This window comes from Caloenas nicobarica, chromosome 1 (genome assembly GCF_036013445.1).
Source record: "Caloenas nicobarica isolate bCalNic1 chromosome 1, bCalNic1.hap1, whole genome shotgun sequence".
NCBI classification, from domain to species: Eukaryota; Metazoa; Chordata; class Aves; order Columbiformes; family Columbidae; genus Caloenas; species Caloenas nicobarica.
The window spans coordinates 206,565,468-206,581,163 of NC_088245.1; the positions used below are offsets into that span (position 1 = coordinate 206,565,468).

Sequence of the window (15,696 nt, forward strand, 5' to 3'; positions counted from 1 at the left end):
AATCATCCAACCCATTTTGGTTGGAAAAGACTCTCAAGATCATCGAGTCCAACCATTAACCTAACACTGTCAAGTCCACCTCTAAACTATGTCCTTAAGAACCTCATCTACGGATCTTTTAAACACTTCCAGGGATGGTAACTCAACCACTTTCCTGGGCAGCCTGTTCCAATGCCTGACAACTCATTCCATGAAGAAGTTTTTTCTAATATCCAATCTGAACCTCCCTGGTGCAACTTGATGGCACTTTTTCTTGTCCTATCACTTGTTACTTGGGAGAAGAGACCAACACCCTCCACGCTACACCCTCCTTTCAGGCAGTTGCAGACAGTGATACGGTCTCCCCTCAGCCTCCTGTTCTCCAGGCTGAACAGCTCCAGCTCCCTCAGCCGCTTCTCGTAAGACTTGTGCTCCAGATCCTTTACCAGCTTCGTTGCCCTTTTCTGAACTTCCTCTGGCACCTCAATATCTTTCTTGTAGTGAGCAATCCGAAACTGAACACAGGATTTGAAGTGCGGCCTCACCAGTGCTGAGTACAGTGGCACGATCACTTCTCTAGTCCTACTGGCCACAGAATCACAGAATCACAGAATGTTAGGGATTGGAAGGGACCTCAAAAGATCATCTAGTCCATTCCCCCTGCCAGAGCAGGAACACCCAGGTGAGGCTACACAGGAAGGTGTCCAGGTGGGTTTTGAATGTCTCCAGAGAAGGAGACTCCACAACCACCCTGGGCAGCCTGGTCCAGCATTTTGTTACCCTCACTGAGAAGAAGTTTCTTCTCAAATTTAAGTGGAACCTCTTGTGTTCCAGCTTGAACCCATTACCCCTTGTCTTACTGTTGGTTGTCACCGAGAAGAGCCTGGCTCCATCCTCGTGACACCCACCCTTTATATATTTATAAACATTGATGAGGTCACCCCTCAGTCTCCTCTTCTCCAAGCTAAAGAGACCCAGCTCCCTCAGCCTTTCCTCATAAGGGAGATGCTCCACTCCCTTCATCATCTTCATTGCTCTGCGCTGAACTCACACTATTCCTGATACAAGCCAGGAGGCTGTTGGCCTTCTTGGCCACCTGGCACACTGTTGGCTCATATTCATCCAGCTGTGTACTAACACCCCCAGGTCCTTTTCCATCAGGCAGCTTTCCAGCCAATCTTCCTCAAGCCTGCAGCGTTGTCTGGGGTTGTTGTGACCCAAGCGCAGGACTTGGCATTTGGCCTTGTTAAGTTTCATATTATCATCCTCAGCCCACTGATCCAGCCTGCCCAGATCCCTCTCTAGAGCTTTCCTACACCTGAGAAGATCAACACTCCCACCCAACTTGGTGTCATCTGCAAATTTGAGATAATGAGACTAAACAGAACCGGCCCCAATACTGAGCCCTGGGGAACACCACTCATGACCAGTATCCAACTGGATTTAACTAAGTTCACCAGAACCCTTTGAGCCCAGCCATCCAGCCAGTTCTTTACCCAATGAAGAGTATACCTATCCAAGCCATGAGCAGTCAGTTTCTCCATTTCATCTTTTCTAAAGGTCCTGATGACCCAACGTCACTGCCAGTTTGGGGGATAAAGGTTCAATAATTAGCTTATTTTTCCAAAGTAAAAACATTCAGAAAAATAAACTGTCTTGCAAAAAGTTTGGGGTAACAAAAATCACATTTTTCCCCAAAGTCTAAGCTAACAATTAAAAATCAATAAAACAAAATACAGAGAGACATGTTGCTTACATGTTTACTTAATCATATCTCATTGTAAAATTATGCCTTATTTTCTTTCTGTTTTCTCTATTGCCTTTTACCATTCTACCCAGTCCAGAATTTTTAGCTTAAGTATGACAAGGTGAGCTTGTTTCTTTTCTTAAATTTCTAGTAAAGTCAACAATATATTTAGAAACCTTTGCATTGTTTCTGTATCCTGGCTGGAATCCTCAACATCGTGCAGTCCAAAGTGTTTCGCAAGTTTCATTAAGATTGTTTACTCCACCTTCAGATCATTGAGGAAGAAGCTAAATACGATAGATGACAGTGTTTAGCACATCACATGACACCATCATCTTTGCACTTGAACATTTCACAGTCAAAGAGAATTTCATGTCCTCTGGTCATTTTGCCGTTAGATCTTTGTCAAAAAGGCTTCCACTCCTTGTCCTTCCAGGAGAACCCAGCACTCTAGAATAACTTCTTATATTTTCAAATGTCCCCCCTAGACAAAACCTATCACCTGCAGTGTTGCTGTAAGCATTGTGGTGATGGTTTTCCTACCAATACCTAAGCAAACAATGGCATTATGTGCATCAACAGCAGGTGACCAAGGCACATTTCCTTTACTGTCAATGGCATCCTGGAAATCATGCCAATTAATCGGCACTTGAAAGAGAGATCCAGCTAAATGAGTACAGACTGATCTTCCTGAATGCTCTGAACACTCAACAATTTGCCATGCCAAGTGCCAGTGCTGATCCTGCAAATGCTGAAACTTGCAATGCAATGTCAAATATACTATAGGATCAGTTCCCTTTTTCTCCATTCCTGCTCCCAAAATTGGCATTCAGGTTACAGAGCACCTTCTTGAAGAAAAGACATTTGCTGACGAAAAATGTGGCATGACTCCTAAACATGCTGAAGCAAATATTATTGCAAAAGAGAATGAAGAGACATCGAGTCTAACACTCTTGTTCTTTTACTAATATAATGGTGTAATATGTAGTAAAGTTTGGAGGAGGAATGTCTTCATAGTCATTTGATGGCCCATGTGAAACAGCCTGGCTATTTCATTCCATGCCTAGATTGATTAGTTTGCCCATTTATTTCACTGCCTGAAGGCAGAACAGTTTGGGCTTTTTTCAGTAGTGTTTTCTTTTCAGTAGATGAGTGTGCTATAGAAATGGTTTGCTACTCTGATATTGGATCGGTCATTAGATACTATAAATGGAAATATTTAATAAAACTATAAATCATATTCAGGAATTTGAGTTCAAATTTTCCCCCAAGTATTTATTCTACAATTTCTATAATTTGTGTAGTTTATTTTCCAGTTTATTATGTCATGGATTACACAAACACCCCCACCCCCCACTCCCCCAAAAAAGAAAAAAAAAAAAAGGAAAAAAAAAAATGGAGGCTAGGGACTGATACTGTTATAAGTAGAGGACCAGAGACTCAAATAAAATCCTAACTTGCTGAAAGATCAAACTATGTTCAGCTACAGCTGTTGTTTTCCAGAAAGGTTTCAGGCTAGATACATTAAGGAATGTATCTATCTCAGAAGCATATGTTGCAAAGTCTGTACTTTTAGGTTCCTGATCCTCACCACCGAATGCTTAGCTCTGTGTTTTGTACCCAGGCTCTCTGTATAATATCTGAATAGACCAAGATGCTTAATCGTGTGGTTCAGAAAATTTTTGTGTTAGGAATGCACAAGAGAACACAAAACATATAGATCACAACATCTTTAAGTACTACTGTTCACTTGGTTTCCAGCTGGAACCTTATCCCAAAAATAGACTTATGTTCTTTTAAAACATCAGTAGAGGAGGAGGCTAGCTTTTTCATGTCATAGCCTACTATATGCTCCCAGGACATAACTGAAATTTCGGGTCTCATTCCCTCATTAACCAGAGTGTGTTCAGACTCATATCCTTCAGTTTCAAAGAAGTGCCATATTCATCAGTGTATAACCTATTTTTCTTGGAAAAAGTTGGAAAAGACATAATACAAAAGAGATGAGACCACAATCGATCCATCTTATTAAAATGATTTTTCTGGTCAAAAAATAATTCAGGATGTGTGACTCATTTGACATAGATACATTCTATATGTACTTGGAGACTTCAATGTGAAGACTTGATAAATGGTGACAATTTCAGATCTAGGCAGCTGCTGCTTAAGGAATTTAGGATTGTGTTTTATTCAAGTACCTAAATTCTGCTTGTTATACTCTGTGTTATGCTAGAATAAGTATAGAAGAATTCAGAAATTACAGAAATTTCTAGAGATTAGATAATGAAAAATTCTCAAAACATCTGTTTCATCTACCTTGCTGAATTCATTGAAACTGTGTTGAAGACTTTAATGGTTCTCCTGGAGAAATTTGGCATATGTATAAGGTTCCAACAAACTGAAATGGGTTAAAGCTACCTGTCTTGAAAAAGAAAGTCAGGAAAGAGATCAACCTACCTAATTTCTCTTCTGAACAGATAAACAATTATTTTTAAGAAACGAACAATTTTCTTCTGGTGTCATAAAGAAAAGTCAATGTGTACTCCTTAAAAATAAATCATATCAAACCAATGTAGTATCCAGATCAGAGCATTTTTGAATAATGAGTGACCGTACATTAAAATCATTATTTTTTTATTATGGCATATGAACATTGTTATAAGAAGATATGAATCTAGACTTCCCCATGTTAGGTGCACAACTGACTTTAAAACTTTATTCAAACTGTTTTTCTCACTTGTTAGCTTTCCAACAGCCTTCTTAGAGATCTTCCTTGAATCCATTTTTAATTGATAATTCCATCACTGATTTGAATTACGAGAAACAGAGTGTCGTTGTTAAATCTGTAAACAATACCATGCTGGATGAAGCTGCTCCTAGAACAGAATAATATGTCACTTAAATACTGAATGAGAAACGATCGATTGAGAAGTTCTGTAGAAAACAAGACTTAAAAGATTAAAATGGATCATAAGTTAAAGTTGAGTCAACAGTGTAATTCCATTGTTGTAAAAGGTAAATATCATACTGGAAGTATACAGAGAGGTAATATGTTCTAAAAATATTAAACAGTCTTTCAATTCTATGTGCTCAGGCAAGGTACAAGATGATGAGGTACCATATCTTCACAAAAACTGTACATCATCCTGGATGGACAACATTAATTAATTAGACATTAACCACATGAAAACCAGAAAAATGAAAAGATGTGCAGAAATCAGGATAATCAGATTAAAACTGGACTTGTCTAGTCTTAAAAAAAAAAAAATAAAATTACATGGAGACATGCTGGTTGTCTTTGAAACTGTTAAGGACTTCTAAAAACATCAATTTGAGAAACTTCACTCATATTTGATAGGACAAGAAATAATAAGCTTAAATTGAAAGAGAACATAGAAGAACAGATTAAGAACTAGGGAAGGAAACTTACGAAAAGACTAGTTTGGCTTGGGACAGATTGTCCATGGTAGCCATGAAATCTCCACCGTTGTAAAGAGATTCTAAACCAAAAATTATTCTGTAATTATTCAATAACTAACTATTCTTTTGCCTTGGGGCAAATTCAGGAGATTTTACTCTTGCCTTCAACCCTGGTCTATTACTATGTTTTCCTTCTTCAGTTTCTACATTCAAAAGCTCAGGACTTTATTTTTCAACTTGATAATACCCTCTGAAGTTACAATTCAGAAACCAACTCTACCCCTAACATATTCAAATGTATTTTTCAAATATTCTTTTAAGATGCAATCTTTGCTATCTGCCCAGAGGAAACAATTATCCAACATGATCCTAAAACGAGACTATCTCCAAGAAAGTAGTTAGTCAAATAGTATAGGCCTTCTCATCCTACACGGTATACGTTAAGAATGATTAATATGCCCCAAGAAACTTAATATCATCTCCTTTGAAGTCTTTTGACAAGCACATCTTGGAAATGCAGTCATAGATCTGCTTTCCAGTTACTACTCTAAATATCCATGGATTCCTAATGGACCTCGCTGCCCTCAGAGTTCAGATTGGGAGAGTCATGAGCACTGCTCTTGTCCCAAATGAACATGCTGAACATGAATGTGCACAGTCAAAGTGAAATTAAGGTACTCTCTTTGGAGTAACTTTGCCATCATCTGCAATTACTGTAGGAAATATTAGATGTTGTTATTATTGAAACAGATATTAGACATATAGGGTGATTATTGCTATAATAAACACAATGTAGTTATTGTTACAACTAAACAAATGTGAGATTTGTGAAGCAAAACTATCAGTTTTCATTCAGTCTGTTAAACACAAATGTGGCCCTCATTTCTGTAGTTATCTGAGTTTCTCTCAACATATAATACATCTATTTTTGTAACACCACAATCATGACAAAGTTTTTACCTCCACATCACATATGAGGACATAGGGCAGAAAGAGAGGTATTTACCAGAAAACTCAAAAGATTAATTGAAGGCCTTCTGAGTCGATCTAATCCCTGAATTATGCTTCTTGTTGCTGCATGAGTTCTGGCAGTGCTAATCTACTGCAGCAGCAGCAGAACAGGATATCAAGTGTATTTCAGAAAAGAGCAGTCGCATACCACAGCAGAGTTCATAAGTAAAATTACATGAAGGTATATACCACTGTTTGAATATACAGAAGTGTGATGTTGTTCACTTGTAGAATGGGCCAGCTCATTTGAGTAATGTAATAATTAATAACCTAAACCAGATCTGGGACTGGATCTAAGTACCGGTGAAGAAACGCCAGACAAGCTGCATTCTTTGGGAATCCACAATGAAGGATGCAGGATCATAGACTGAAGTCTTCTCACCACAAAGCTCTCTCCTTCCTGACACAACATTTGTCTCCTGAAAGGAACAACCAACAGTCCAATACTGTCAGTCTCATGTGTCCTCATTTCTACCTGAAAACTGAACAAAAAATGAAAAGTGTAAGCCTAAATGAAAATAAAAGGTAGAGTATCCCTGAAGTCCACTAGGAACTGTGCTTTTATTAATGATTTGATTTTGAAATTAAATTATGAAATACAGGAAATACCTAAGGGAAATGTCTTAAGTAGATAGAAAGAGCAATTTCATAAACAAGAAGTATGGAAAATTTTTAATATCTCCAGTCTGAACACAAGGAGAGCAGACAGACATGGCGGCATGTTTCTGCAAAAGCTTTCAAATCCTTTAGCAGACATCAGCATCACAGAGGACTTCAAACATTGCTCAGTGGACATGGCCACAGAGCTGCAGACATGCCAGTTAGCAGAATGGATCAAAGGCAGAGAACAGAATAGGCTGCTTCCAGACTGTTCCTTGTTCTCACATAACAGCAATGTTTAAATGAGTCTTTCTTTTAAAGTTATGAAGTGATAATTTAAAAATAAACAGAGCTGAGGTGTATTAAACTGTGAAACTAGGTCATCGTTTTCTTAAGAGGAATGAATTTATTATTTCAAAATAGCCAAGAGAAGATGAGAAAGAGAAGAGAAACTTCACTCAAAGTGATACTTCAGAGCTTTCTCAGATGAAGTTATAATAAATTATATATTTCATTTAATTCAGCACTGTTATGTTTTGTGTACATTGTATATTACCTCATTAAATTAATTTAAACATTATTTATTTTTAAAAAATCTAACTAGTGGAGCTGGTCTAAAAATGTTTAAATGAAAACTTCTGGTCAGAAAATACCTAGTAGCTAAAACTTATAAACCTCACAGAAAAGAGCTTAATTACTTTCTTAATTAAGCATGTTGAATTTATTTTAAAATTTAAAAATATTTCAGTTATTTATTTTTGAGTTTCCTCAAAAATAAGTTTCCTGATTTAGAATACATATTTTGGGTTTTTTGTTTGTTTGGGGTTTTTTTTACATTATGGAAGGGGATCTGAGACATATAAAAATATAAAATGGTCAATATTGAAATTAAATATTATAAGATCACTTCAACAAATTACTTCAATCAGATTGAATTGAATTTTAAGAGGATTAGAAGTGGGTTTTTTTGGTTGGTTTTTGAGATTATGAAAACATTTATTGTCCTCAAATGTACAATACTGAAAATCTCAAAGCTGTTCACTGAAGAGGAAATTAAGTTCATAGCCAGTATGATGTCACGATAAACAAAGCTTCTTTGTATTGACACATCTTGTACTATCTTTATTGATCAAGCCACCAGTGATACGGACAATCCTTTTGAGTCTGAGTTTTATGAACACTTAGCAATTGATAAGTGCTGTTCAAAGAGCTTTTGGGTTGAATAAGAAAGTTGGACATCCAAGGAAATAGGTATATGAGGTCTCCATCATCATGTAAGCAGCTAAGGACAGACTCCTAACTGCAGTTATCAGTGTTTTATGTCCCTTACAAAGCCTCAGCTGTTAGATCATGCACTCTGAGTCACATTGAGTTTTTCTGTGCCTAAGGAAAGCAGATACAGCAGTTTTAAGAACGGAGTAGGTATTTTTCTTAAATTAATCACAGAGGGAATTTTTGCCCTGTGCCGCTCCTTTGCTGTTTTCTAGTTGTCTGATACTTCTCCAAGCCCAACCAACATTGCCTGGCTGCTTTGCTTGAGTAGTCCTTTCTCTGGAGAAACCTTCCCTCAACATGACCATTTGGTTCTGCATGAGAAGCAACAGATAAACCTTGACAACTCCTGCCAAAGAGCATGATCTCATAGGAAAACAACTCTTGTGTGAAAACTAATTGCATATAACAGATCATATTTTCATCAAGAGGTCTTCCTTCTTGACTTTATACTGTGCTGTTCCACAGCTTTACAGTGGCCCGATGAAGAAGGTTCATAATGGTTGTTTTAATATGCAGCTCCAAAGGAGATATGGAACTGGAGATATAACATGGTGTCATGCTGAGGAAAGCCTAGTGGGATGTCTTATGGTTTGGTGTCCTTTCACCAGAGCAGTATTTGGGTACTTGTATTCTGAATATTAGAGATTAGTTTATAAAAAAAAATGTAGTATCCTTAAAATGTGTGTGTGCACATATATACATATTTCCATGAAATTCAGACTTCTAAATTGTATATTTTATGAGGAAAGAGATCAAACACCTAGAAGTTGCTATCTAGCACTCAAGATAATTGAACTGGAACAGCCCAGTCTCTGAGTGATTCTAAAGGAAAAGATCCGGTTGGAGATGTTTAAGTGGAATATATTTTGAGGAACTACTCTCATTTAAGGTCTTTTTAATGGGCTGCTTTCAAAATGTCCTTTTTATTTTATTTTTTGTTGTTTTATACATAAATACTTAATACAGAAACTGAAATTCTGTTTAAAAATAATATAAATATAAATTTTTTATCAAATGAAAACAGGTTATAGTTTTCTTCTTTTTGTAGCACACATAGAGAACTCAAGAATTTGAGGCATATGCAATTTGATTTCGTTTAGTTTGTACCATTCAGAATTAAATCAGGCTCTATTGTCCTCCTCTGTTTGCAGACATGACTGTACCAGGATGGCTGTGATTTTCATAATGTTATATCAGTGGCATGTGCTTGCTGTAGTTGCTCAAGAGATTTAGTATTATGTTCCTATTCTTAGTAGTGATGAAACTTTAAAAGGCTTATACAGTCACGCCAGTTAAATGTGGACAATATCTACTACGTACCAGTAGTAGTAGGTACTGTTGGTGTTTTGCCATGATTAATTTGAATTGTAACATTCAAAGAGACTTCTAACATTTCAATTTGGGAAACTATTCTACACTCCCATAACCTTGACTTTCAGGAAGACCATTCTATTAACCAATCAACATGTTACCTTTCCTAAATATCTTCCATTATTCCCACAAGCATTTTCAAATGATACCTACTTAGATTTTTTAGGTATTTCTGGCAAAGTTCATCCTATTGATGACAATGTAAGATAATTTAAAAAATAAGCTCTATATTCCCTGCATTGCTTGCAAAAATCTACTGAGAATTTGAACCTGGCTTGGCTTCTTTTTTGTGTCTTAGATACAGCATAGACTAGTGTTCTGTGTTTTGCTCTTCTTTGACTATAAAAATGATGGTAGCACTTTTGCTTGAATAAACATGCTTTGTGATAGATAGGATTATTACTAGCTAAATGAATGACATAATGTGTTTCTTCAATTTCATTTGAGCCTCCTTTTATTTTGTGAATTTTCACTTCATCCTGCTTGAAGCAATTTTATGTCCTAAATCTCTCCTAAAGGTTGATTCCCATATGTGTTCACTGAAACTCTGTTATAAACCAATTACCTGATAACAATTTGTGTGTACAGTTAATGATAAAAAAGCTCTTGCATTCAAAAAGAAATGTGTGGCATCCCAAAAATTCCTGGGCAAGAGAAAATATAGTTCATTATACCCTTTGGCTGTAGGGACTTTTCATCTCATATTTATAACCTTTAGTGCGATAGAGCAGATGTCAGTGTATTTTGTTTAGTATTTTAAGATTAAACCGCTTGTTTTTCTGTGTAATGCAGATAAGATCTTAATGGTTTATGTTTAGGTATTTAATTGGCTCAATTGCTGTGCAGGAGGAGCAGCAAGAGCAGCTTGCAGTTTTCCTGACCCTTTCCTATCAGATTGAAGTATTATTACATACTGTACTATATTAAGGTTCATCTGGAAAAAAGCACAATCTGTTCTTCTTAAGCTTCTTAATAGTTTCTAGTACTGATTCATTGGAAGTGGAACTGACAGATTGTTATAGTTAGACTGTAGGTGGGGATGCATATGCTTGAGTTTCGAACAAATTTCCAACTCTGAAGCCGGGATAAGTCTTTTACATGATGATGTAATAGATTTTTTTTAAAACATACAGTGACATATGGGAATAGCTTTTGAACTGGGCTTAAGGCCAGACATTCAGGTAGGCAACATGCAGGATTCAGGCTGGCATTTTAAAAGAATTCTGCTGCCAATTGCCATGAGTATAGGACATATTTACAAAAGCCATCACCATCTAGCAGCTCTGATTATGCCACCAACAGACAAACTTTCAAGAGGAGATGGACATCCAGTAAAAAATTGTGATACCTGCCCCAGCAAAATATACATATTCTGAATATATCTAATCACAATATGGAGGTGCTGGTTTCCAAACACTGAAATGGAGATGGAGTTTGGTGGGGGAGGAGAAGATGGATATAGTTTGATCATACTTCCAGCTCGTGTTGTTTGCTGAGTCTTTTCTGCTGGACTGGAACTAACCAAGCAGAAGTAACTCAATCTCTCCCTTCTGTTTAACTTTTCCTTCGGAACTTTCTTTAAATTTAGAAGTGGAAACAAAATAGCTCCACAGATGAATTGCCAGGATGTAGGAAGCTTCCATCACAGGGGACTCACCGAAGGCATTGCTTTGGTTCCAGCATAGGGTTTCTGAATTAATTTTCACTTGAAAGTGAAACTACAAACACCTTCTTAGAGTCAAGCTACATAATTCCTCACCTTGTCCATTCATGTGTGCAAGCCTTAAAATCCCTTTATCCTTCTCCTTGTGTCACAGACATGGCCTAAAAGTGGGAACTGCCCTGTCAGTGGAAACTTGCTCTTGCTGTGACAGTTTTACTCATATTACTATGGAAATGCCACAGTTCAAGAACCAAACGTCCATGAGGAGTCCAGTTCCATACAGAAAGCATGGAGATGCTCTTTCACTGTGAACCTCACATCTCATCCTTAAGGATGTAATGTAACTTCCCCAGTTCCCCAGTCCCTTTCCCTCAGTGCTACATGTGTACCTTCATGCATGTAGAGGTTTTCCACAGAAAGACAGATCAGAGGATATTCATCTTAATATGTGGTGCAAAGGAGCTTAGTAGAAGACAACTTATTTTTCCATCAAGGAGTGTTCATTACCCCCACAGTATAGCTCAAATTAAACATACATACCTCATCAAACCTCTTGCACAACAGGGAAATTCACTATGAATAATTAATTGAGTTTAATCAGCAATGATCATGACGAGAGCTCCACTGCTGTATTTGTATGAGTGTCTTGAAGCAAAGCTGCTATTTTCATCAAATCTCCCTTGAACTCATGCCATACAGCTACAGTTTTCCCAGCTGGAGAATTCAGTCACTATCAGATTTGGACTACCAGGATGCTTTTTGTCTAAATTTTAAGAATGTAAAATTTTGCTAAGTGGCCTTGGTAGTTTAAGATTTCCTCTCATTTTGGATGACACATTGCTTTCTGCATGGTTTCACAAAATCACCCTGTCTTGATACATGATGAGTCCATGACATTTTTGCCAGAGCAACATTTATTTGACTGGAAAAGAGTTAATGCAATTCATATTCATTGCAAGACCTACTATTTTTCAGTTCTGTAATTAAACCTATTCTCCGCTTTATAGCAAGCCTCAGGTTAACAGATTGTACGTTTATAACACTTACAAATAAAGAGTGTAGTATCTGGAACATTGAAGAGATCCAGTTCTGTAAGCCAATTAGACCTGGCTGTGAATTTCCCATTGACAGTTTTTTGACAGGAAATGAAGTCTTACAAATTTCAATATCTTTGAGATATACTGTGGAACAGCTTTTCCTCAAACATCTATATGGCAAAGTTTCATATGATTTTTTTTTAATTTTTATTTTCTGTTGGAGAAATTAAAAAGAACATTTATTGTTGATCCAGATTGACCTAAATTCTAATAATTTTAAAAGAAATGGTGTATTTCTTGTCAAACAGCTTAATTTTATTTTAGATGGCCTTGGAGCTCGGTGGGAGTTATATGTGACTGACCCTCATTTTTCCTTCAGACTGACTTCTGAGGCTGTAATAACTTTCATGAAGCAGCATATTTTCGACATCTAGCTGAACTGTTTCAGCATCTCATAAGAGTCACTTGATGCTCACGTATCATAGGAAACAGAGCTTGCCCTGAGAGTGTAACACATGGGGAAGCACTAGGCACCTGATTTACATCTCCGAGGAAGCATTGCCACAACTCAGTTTAAAAATCCTAAGACATTTCGTCCAGGCACAATTTGTGTAGTAATGGCTCTTCCATCAGGCCTGATCACAGCAGGGTGGAAAATGAAAGTCATATTAGCTAAGGAGATCTGCATCCAGATTACTGTTGTGGTTGGGTACAGTTTGGAAATTCCACAGTCTCGGTGATTCGTTCCCAATGTGAAATGAAACTGGTGGTGTTTCCTCTCCTGCTCTTTGTCTCTTTTGGCTGTTTGAATGGTAAGATATTCAAACTGAAGACAGGGTTTTTCATGTTCTTGTACAGTGCTGAGCCTAATATGGCCTCTAAACTCCAGCACCAGAGCAACAGGAACGATTGCCCAGGTGGGCAAGCTGAATGCTCAGTGGTTCCCACGTCCAATGTCACAAAACCAGATGACAGCCCAAATCCAGTTGTCTGATTCTCACTGCTTCATACATATTTTCACTGTCAGTGCTCTTATATACTTGTAACTGTGGTGGTAAAAGAAAGCGTTTTCCTTACAGACTCTTCCATTTGCAAAGTAACCAAAATAAGTGAAGGATCAGAAGTTGCTTGCAACAGCATTAGTTTAACACTCTCAGTCTTATTAATGTACTGACCATGTTTCTGTGGAATATTACTGAGGGGTTAAGGCAATATTTTCACAGAATCACAGAATCACAGAATATTTTGGAGAAAGATTTCCTGCCTCAAAAGCCTTCCTACTTGAATGAGACATGAAACAAATTTAGACAGAAAGATGGAGGAGCACAGGGAACCAGAGACAGTCCTGGTCAGGATGATTGTCAGTGGCATCAGTACATCCACTGTTTAAGCACTGTTAATTTTGTGTAGGCCTGGCAATGTGGAATTTTTCCATGGTGAGACAGAAATAACACTAAATGTATTATATCTACCTGTTATTAATTATTATCAGTTTATCCCACAGGGGAAGAATAAATTGAAAGAAATATGAAGATTTTTCCTGTTGGGTTGGTAGATATTTTGTTAAAAAAAAATCACAGGAGTACAATTAGTTAGTTCATCTGTGATCCTGTGATCTCTGTGACGGCAATCCAGTTTTGCCACTTGTTCTCTTGAATCACCAGAAGTTCTTCCTTCATAAGACAAGATTTACCTTTCAGTGTACTTTAAAAAAATTGTTGTTTTTCAGATTGCACTAAGAACAAAGTCATGTTCTTATGAGTCATGGTTTTGTTTTGCTTATATTAAAAATATTACACCCCAAAATTTATTCTGAACATATAATTTTAAATTTTCTGGAATAAACCCCAGAGCACTTGACCACATTCAGTCAGCTTAACAGAATCAGAAGAGACCGAAGTTCATACATATGTTGTTGTACACGTTGTGGGCCAGATCCTCACAGGTATTGAAGTACCTAACAGACCTTGGTTTCAGCAGAGATGCAGGCTCCTAAATAGAAGTGAAGTTTCTAGGAAAATTTGTTAATCTTGACTTGAAAAATGGACTGAATTAAGTGTTAATGTTATTTTGTTAAGCTCGGTACTGATTTTTGTGCAGATATGTTCTGTATTCTTTAAAATATTTGCTGTTTCCAAAGCAAGAAAAGCTTCTGCAAACTTTAATATATGCATATGTGTTTCTGTTGTTATTTAGGAAACTATGGAGAAAGTGGAATGGAAGCTTTCAAAGATAACGCAGCCAAGGAAGGGATCTGCATTGCACATTCCTATAAGATCTATAGCAATGCTGGTGAACAGAGCTTTGACAAGCTGCTGCGAAAGCTTCGGAGCCACCTGCCCAAGGCAAGAGTGGTTGCCTGCTTCTGTGAAGGCATGACTGTGAGAGGGCTCTTAATGGCCATGAGGCGCCTGGGACTCGCTGGAGAATTTTTGCTGCTGGGCAGGTGAGTAATACCACGCAATTATAGCCAGCCTTTTTACTGGTTAGGGTAAAAAAAATAGGACAGTCCAGTCAAGCATGTGTAAAACACGTACTCGTGGTCTCTGCTATACATGGGCATATGTAAAAGACAGAAAGTAACGTCAGCCGTGTCATAGTGGTACATATTCTACAAAAACATGCATCATTCTCATGACATGCCGGGTAACCTCAAGTCTGCTTAGTCAGTCTTAGTAACATCGTGTAAGGGAAGGCTGACACAAAAATGTTTGATCTGTATAATCCATTTTGTTCACTGCAGTGTTAAATGTGCCATGTACACATACAACCTGAACGATGCCTCATTCGGGTAACACTGTGTTAAGAATTACTGATGTGGCCTCTGGGTGGACATGAAATAGATCTTCCCAAAACAGTTTGTTTACCATCACCTTTGTTTCCTGAGCTATTGTGCTGACCCATGCCTACTGTCTCAAACGTAATGTATAGGCAATGCTTTCTCATATGTGGATCTCAATTATATCAGTAGTTCCTTCCCTAACTGCCAAAGGGGGAATGAAAAGCTCACTCAGATGTGTTCACCAAGCAGGAGAAGACCCTGGGCTAGGAGGAAGAGAAGTAAAAGACGTTGATGTAAACCTGCTGGGATCTTTGTATTTGTCACAAGTGGGCACTGAATGAGGTGAGAAAAATGGCATCTTGACCACAAAATGGTGCATACCAGGAGTCAGCTGATGTGGCCTCCTGCCTTTCCAGTGCATCCTTAGAAGGATGACCTGATGCTGTCCCAAGTATGAGCTGTACAGTAACATGAATAAAATGGTGTCAGTGAAACCAGCTGTACTGGTGAGACCCTCAGGGAAACATGCAAGGACTGCAGCTCTGCCCAGCTGTTTTAGAAGCTGGGATATTGTGACTGTCCCACTGGCAGGACACCAACCTCTGTTCCCAGACTACCCTGTGCCCTTCCCCCTTGGGCAAAGGTGAAAGCAAACAGATGACAAGAGGGTCTCCTACCTCTGCCCTTACTCTTTGGCATCAGCCTACATTTTGGCCATTTCAGATGTGAGCCTATTAGTCATTTTCTCTGTATTATGGCAAATGTGCCTACTCTTCCTTCCAAATATATTTTATCTATAGGCTCTTCCATG

General features: G+C 37.8%; 1 protein-coding gene across 3 annotated transcripts in view; it reads left to right on the top strand.

The window, feature by feature from the left end:
* The window catches only part of GRM5 (glutamate metabotropic receptor 5), a 257,065-nt gene that overhangs the window by 100,133 nt on the left and 141,236 nt on the right, over nucleotides 1–15,696 (top strand). For all 3 annotated transcript variants that reach the window (XM_065632035.1, XM_065632043.1, XM_065632051.1), the window contains exon 2: nucleotides 14,300–14,549. In XM_065632035.1, the coding sequence (XP_065488107.1) occupies nucleotides 14,300–14,549 (250 nt within the window). The remainder of the gene's footprint in view (nucleotides 1–14,299; nucleotides 14,550–15,696) is intronic.